At 56.1% G+C, this 6,813-nt stretch overlaps 3 protein-coding genes across 3 annotated transcripts; all 3 read left to right on the forward strand.

Annotated features, from left to right (window-relative positions):
• The first annotated feature begins 138 nt into the window (after window positions 1-138).
• Window positions 139-1,733, forward strand: K452DRAFT_280509 (uncharacterized protein). Its single transcript, XM_033539458.1, has 3 exons — window positions 139-320; window positions 389-616; window positions 691-1,733. The coding sequence occupies exons 1-3, from the start codon at window positions 250-252 to the stop codon at window positions 1,448-1,450; spliced, it is 1,059 nt and encodes a 352-aa protein (XP_033391831.1). The 5' UTR covers window positions 139-249; the 3' UTR covers window positions 1,451-1,733.
• Window positions 1,734-1,942: 209 nt separating this feature from the next.
• K452DRAFT_292697 (uncharacterized protein) lies at window positions 1,943-2,762 on the forward strand. The gene has a single exon (XM_033541423.1). The coding sequence runs from the start codon at window positions 2,020-2,022 to the stop codon at window positions 2,563-2,565; it is 546 nt and encodes a 181-aa protein (XP_033391832.1). The 5' UTR covers window positions 1,943-2,019; the 3' UTR covers window positions 2,566-2,762.
• A 314-nt stretch (window positions 2,763-3,076) lies between these two features.
• K452DRAFT_238070 (uncharacterized protein) lies at window positions 3,077-5,581 on the forward strand (the record flags this gene model as incomplete). The annotated part of the gene is made up of 4 exons (XM_033537638.1): window positions 3,077-3,114; window positions 3,173-3,351; window positions 3,415-5,321; window positions 5,387-5,581. 4 exons carry the CDS (start codon window positions 3,077-3,079, stop codon window positions 5,579-5,581), a joined length of 2,319 nt encoding a protein of 772 aa, XP_033391833.1.
• Between the last annotated feature and the right edge of the window lie 1,232 nt (window positions 5,582-6,813).

Raw genomic sequence — 6,813 nt, forward strand, 5'->3', positions numbered from 1 at the left:
GCGAGCGTTCTGTGAGAATAACGTAGGTGGCTGCGGCCAATCAATTGCCGGATGCGGCCAAGTGCGGGGTTACGTAACAGGGCCATGTTTACATCGGAACACCTCAAGCCTACCCGCATCGCGCTCCACCTCTCTGGACAACAAGCTGGACCCACCCTGTCTATTTACTCCCACAACATTGCATTTTGCTCTGCCGCCATTCTATTGCATCGCCAGAACTACGCGATTAACGTCATATAAATTACTACAATGGCATCCTGGCTACAAAAGCAGCGCAAGACGGAGCTTGCCTCACTTGCTATCGATTCGGGCCTTAGTGGGTACGGTAGCCACGCGACGAGAGGCACAACGCGCTTTGATCAGGCTGCTAACGGGATGTTGTTCACAGATGGGAGCACATGCTCAAAGATGAGCTTGTTTCCAAGCTCGATGAACATCTGAAGACCCAGGAGCCCACCCTGTCCTCGCACCCCCACTTCGCGGAATACTACGACCGCAACAACGGAACTCCCGTGAAGAGGTCGCGCACCGTCCCTCCGGCCGATGCGAACGAAGCTCCCAGGTCGACCCGCCCGCGCAGGCGCACAACCAGGGTCAAGGAGGAGGTTGAATCGCAGTGAGTTACGCGTGTGGGCCGACGCGTCGAGCTAGCGCGTCAAAAGGCACTAAGCTGACGTTGGACGCGGACAGAGATGAGACCGTCGACTTGAAGGACAAGGATAGCAGCAGCCCTCTTGAGTCGCCGTCGATGGCTCTGGCAACGCGTACCCCGCGCGCAGTCGAGCGCGTCGCGACTCAGGTCCCGCTGCCGCCGTCGCCCGCTGTCGTCACCGATGCGATCGAGCGTCAGACTGCGATCGTGCGGGGCAAGGTGGGCGAGGCGTGGGAGGGCACCGGCATCACTGACTACGCCGAGTACGTGCGCGAGGTGCTGAGCTCTGTCGTCGGCGTGGAGGCTGCGGCCATCCTGGTTGAGGCATACTACCTGCAGAGGCAAGTAATGCCGTGGACTTACTTTTTCGACATCCCCGCCGTGGAGGCGCTGGGGACAAACTCGCACCCGGTGTATTTGCCGCAGCTCTTCGTGCTCTTGACGAGCTCGTTCTGGGCGCCCTCGCTCCTTTGGGCTAGCACGAGCCTCTTCGTTCCGCTTCTGTTTGCGTACTTTTTCAACTTGACGCTCCGGACCAAGATAAACAACGGCGTCACGACATCCACTACCACGTACCGCGCCGACCCGCTGACTTTCAACATTATGAAAGCTCTCGTCACCTACATGGTTTATGCGCAAGGCGTCAGGTTCTCGGGCATGGTCGGCGACGACACCGTGCTGAAGGTTGACGGAGCTCTGCCCGGCGGATACCAGAGTGCGATGATTGGCGCCGGCATCGGCATCATCACCAGCATTTATGAGGCGGTCCTCAAGAAGCAGCATACGACCAGCGCGTGATAGCTTGGTTAACTCGTTTGGTACATGTACGGCGAGGTGTTGATGAAAGATCCGGCACGTTTCGGTAGTTGGTATTCTGTGATTCGGTGCGGTTTCTGGTCATGGTATTCGGCGCATTAGGCCAGCGGTTTTCAGGCTGTCGGCGGACTACTGGGCGGTTTGATGGCGTTGAGGTTAGGTAGGCCTGGTACCCCGCTTCCGGGTCGCGGCTTTGAGCGGCTGGCGGGGCAGCAGCAGATTGAGGTTCGGGGACGATTGTGCAATGGCAGTTTCGTTCTGTTTTGCATGTGTACGTGGTGATACGTGAGGCCCAAGTTCCATAGGTCTAATTGACTTTGAGAATTGACGATGATGCCCATGGGCGAACTTCCAGGGAGCCAACCATCCGGACGTCAGAATACGCTGGTGATCCCTGCTTGACATAACTAACAATGACGTATGTGAAGCAAGAGCTTCGTGGGGACAGCTTCAATAATCAAGATCACACCACGGCCGGATACCAAGGCAGCATTGCTCGATGGTCAAAAGAAAGATCACATCCCGTGGACCCAGGCTAAAACTCAAGCAAAATGACACCCAAAGTCCATCTGACACCGCTCTCCAAGCTGCGCGTTAGCAGGCATCAAATCCCGTCATACGCGCTCCTGCCCAACACCAGCATCCAGCAAAAGCCGTTGCTGATCTACCACACGGCATTCTCGACGAACACGTCGGCGTCGGCGATCGAGGCGCACCTGGCGTCGACGGGCGTGGTGACGCCGCAATGGCGCTACAGCATGTACACAACGACGCACTTCCACAGCACGACGCACGAGGTGCTGTGCATCAGCTCCGGCAAGGCACTGCTGTGCTTCGGGGGCGAGCACAACGAGGGGCGCGTCGAGCCCGTGGTGCAGAAGGGGGATGTGGTCGTGGTGCCGGCGGGCGTGGGCCACCGGCTGCTGGAGGACCGCGAGGGCGGCTTCGAAATGGTGGGGAGCTATCCGAAGGGCTGCAACTGGGACATGTGCTATGGCAACGAGGGCGAGGAGGACAAGGTCAAGGGGATTGGGGGCTTGGGATGGTTCGAGCGGGATCCGGTGTACGGCGACCAGGGACCAGCGCTGGATGTTTAGATGCACAAGTTACAACATGAATGTGAAGCCGTACATACTTTGGTTGTGAAGGGGGGCGGCACAGTGGTGGGCGGGCGTAGGGCTGAGCCAGCGGTCCCCGGGATTTGCCGCGGCAGGCAACCCCGTCCAGCTGTTCCACTGACGCCTGGTGCTGCTCGACCTTTAGGCAACTTGCCTTTCACTAACCTCCCCTCCATCCTTTTCACCTGCCTTCCACCCGAAAAGGCCACCCGCGCCTCCTGTGTCTTTTAGCTTCCCGACGGAGCGCGATCCCACTCTCCTCTCTCCTGCGCGCCATCTTCGCCCCATCGTCGAGCGCGCCCTCACTGTGGGACACGCGCCGCTTCCTCAGAACTTCGAGTGTCACTCGCTCGAGCCTCTGCTCCAAGGCGACACCTTTGCCCCCTCCGACGCCCTTCCAAATCTTCTACCTCGCCCTCCGCAGCTACCGCTCTAGAGCTGCCCTCGTGCTCGCAAGCACGTCACCTATCTCAACATGGCACCGCCGGTTATGCCCCCGATGCCTAACAAGGAAGACCCGAACGGGACGTGAGTCGAGCCCTTTCCGAGCCGTTTGGAATTAGTTGATTAATACTAGGGCATCAAGCTGGAACTACCTCGAAGCCGGTGTCGAGAGGATCATGACCGACCTGCGCGAGGGAATCGACATGAAGACGTATATGGGTCTCTACACAGCCATCCACAACTTTTGCACGGCGCAAAAGACTGTCGGGACTGGAGGGTTCGGAGCGCAATCAAACAGCACGATGAATAGCCGTGGAGGTGGTCAGTTCATACTGCGTCCTCAAGGCCCGTCGAGATCTGCTAACACCGCTCGTATTAATGTAGCCCATCTGCTTGGTGAGGACTTATATAACCACCTCATCGAGTACCTGACGAAGCACCTGCACGATGTTCACAAGCACTCGACTGAGCACTCCGATGAGGCCCTTCTTAGCTTCTACATCAAGGAATGGAACCGCTACACGACCGCCGGCCAGTACAACAACCACTTATTTCGCTACCTCAACCGCCATTGGGTCAAGCGCGAGATGGACGAGGGCAAGAAGAACATTTACGACATTTACACCTTGCACTTGGTGCGGTGGAAGGAAGACATGTTCATGGCTACTCAGGAGAACGTCATGAAGTCTGTCCTGCGCTTGGTGGAGAAACAACGGAACGGCGAGACCATCGAACAGTCGCAGATCAAAAGCGTAGTCGACTCATTTGTTTCCCTCGGCTTGGATGAGTCTGATCCCACGAAGATGACGCTTGATGTGTACAAGGAGTACTTTGAGAAGCCTTTCTTGCTCGCCACGGCGGAATACTACCGCGATGAGTCTCGCCGCTTCCTTGCCGACAACAGTGTGGTTGAGTACATGAAAAAGGCGGAGACGCGTCTTGACGAGGAAAAGGAGCGTGTCCCGCTCTACTTGCTTGACGAAATCATGGTTCCTCTGATGCGGACGTGCGAGACGGTGTTGATTGCGGACCACTCGCAAGCTTTGCGCGAGGAATTCCAGCTTCTTCTGGACCAAGACCGAATCGAGGATCTTGCGCGCATGTACAAGTTGCTTGCCCGCATCCCCAACGGCCTGGATCCTCTGCGTACCCGTTTCGAGAACCACGTCCGGAAAGCAGGTCTATCTGCGGTTGAGAAGGTCGCGACTGACGGCGAGAACCTTGAGCCTAAGGTTTATGTCGATTCCCTGCTGGAGGTGCACTCTCAGTACCAGGATCTGGTGAACAAAGCCTTCAACGGCGAGTCGGAGTTTGTGCGGTCACTGGACAATGCATGCCGCGAGTTCGTCAATCGTAACAAGGTCTGCAAATCTGGCTCCACCAAGTCGCCAGAACTTCTTGCCAAGTACACCGACAGCTTGCTGAAGAAGTCGAGTGCCAAGGGCTCTGAAGAGGATGATGTTGAGAAGCAGTTAGACCAGATCATGACCGTCTTCAAGTATATTGAGGATAAGGATGTCTTCCAGAAGTTCTACTCGCGCATGCTGGCGAAGCGTCTGGTCAACACCACTTCTGCTTCCGACGATGCGGAAACCTCGATGATTGCGAAGCTCAAGGATGCTTGCGGTTTCGAGTACACCAACAAGCTCCAGCGCATGTTCCAGGACATGCAGACTTCCAAGGATCTCAACGCCGCTTTCAAGGACTGGCAATCAGAAACGCTCGACGACGAGGACAAGAAGACGGCCGTCGATGCGACATACCACATCCTCGGAACTGGTTTCTGGCCACTCAACCCTCCGACGACTCCATTCGTGCCGCCTCAGGCCATCGTCAAGACCTACGAGCGTTTCGGCGCTTTCTATGGTAGCAAGCACTCCGGCCGCAAGCTGACGTGGTTATGGCAACTGTGTAAGGGTGAGCTTCGGGCCAACTACCTCAAGGTCGCAGGCGGCAAAGCGTCACCAACCTTCCAAGTCTCGACCTACCAGATGGCTCTTCTCCTGCTGTTCAACGACAGCGATACCGTCACTTACCCGGAGATGGTTGAGGCGACCAAGCTCTCCAAGGAGACGCTTGACCCTAGTATCGCCGTTTTCATCAAGGCCAAAGTTCTGACCGCCGAGCCCGAGGGTGCTAAGCCGGAGCCTGGTACAACGTACAAGCTCAACTATGGCCTCAAGAGCAAGAAGATGAAGATGAACCTCAACATTGGTATCAAGAGCGAGCAGAAGGCCGAGGTCGAGGACACGCACAAGACCATCGAGGAGGACAGGAAACTGCTGATGCAGGTGAGTATATGCTTTGAACCAGTGGACGCTAAAAAAAGAATCTACGCTAACGCGCGTCATTACAGTCGGCGATTGTGCGTATCATGAAGTCGCGCAAGAAGATGAAGCACCAGCAGCTCGTCGGCGAGACGATCAACCAGATCCGGTCGCGCTTTACGCCCAAGGTAGGCGATATCAAAAAGTGCATCGACATACTCCTGGAGAAGGAGTACCTCGAGCGGCTCGAGGGCGACGAGAACGAACTAGGATACTTGGCATAGAAAAAAGCACAAAAGCCTTGGTCGGCAAGCGCCAAGAAAACATGTATGCTCGTTAATTAACACAACACAACACACCCCCTTTGCTCGTCTCTCCACACACGCAAACGTTCAGAGCTGTGGCAAGCGCTGCTTGGTTGCCGGCTGCTCGCTGCTTCCGATACGCGCGCTATGTTAATTACGCGTCAAGGCCCCTTTTGCCCTCCCTGTACAGGACGCTCTCCCCGCCTCTTTGTTGGAGGAGGGGTCTCGGCTCGCGTGCTGGATACCGCCCACCTCTACTCTACCTACTACTTACCTAACTACCTAGTTATGACGTACGACGCGCGGACTGGGTTGCTTGCATGCACATGTCCCTTCTTCACTCCCTCCCTCTTCGTCCTTGCTCACCTCCAGTTCTCACTACTCCAGGTCGGTGAGGAAGGCCATCAATCCATCTATCCGTTCGCGTCAGCGGCTACTGCTATGCCTGGTGGTAGTAAGTTAGTGGTGGTAACGGCGGGGGGAGTTTGGCGTGGCGTGCCCTGCATTTGCTTGCTTGCTGCTTTATTTTTCCATCTCTTTGCGGTTGTTAGTTAGCCAGCTTTTTCTTTTCCTTCCTTTCTTTTTTCATCTTGCTCGTTTCCTGCTTCCCGTTTCTTTTCCTGGTGGATAGCTCTCTGCGGGTTTTCGTGCTTGCGGGCGGGCAGTACAGGCAATGAGCGACGGTGGTGGTGAGTGGTGCTGTTTTTTTCTTTGCTGCTGCTGCTGCTGCCACGTCGCCGCCGTGGCTGTTGTCATCGCCGATGATGCTTCTTCTCCTTCTTCGTCTTTTCTCCTCTTTGACTGCTGGCTGGCTGGTGGTGGTGCTGGTGGTAGTGGTAGTGGGCAGGGGGCTGCGCGCGCGCGCGCTGTGCTGGGTTTGAACGTTCGTACGTACGTAGACAGATGGACGGGACCTTACTGGTTGATGCACACGGGATATCACTTTCACATCACATCACTTCACTTCACTTTCAAATCACGATGACGGTACAGTACGGTATGGTACGGTATGGTATGGTAGGTAGGGTACAGTAGGTAAGGTATGCTATGGCACGGCACAGCACGGCACGGTATGATTCTGACTAGTTACTTACTTTCTTGCTTTACGCGACTGCTACGTGTGCGGCTGGACACTGGACTGGGGTGCTATGCATGCTGATGAGGGGGCTGGGGCAGACTGAGGGTCATATATGTGTTTGCGGGTTTGGGGG

The sequence above is a fragment of the Aplosporella prunicola genome (genome assembly GCF_010093885.1).
Source record: "Aplosporella prunicola CBS 121167 unplaced genomic scaffold K452scaffold_61, whole genome shotgun sequence".
Classification (NCBI taxonomy): Eukaryota; Fungi; Ascomycota; class Dothideomycetes; order Botryosphaeriales; family Aplosporellaceae; genus Aplosporella; species Aplosporella prunicola.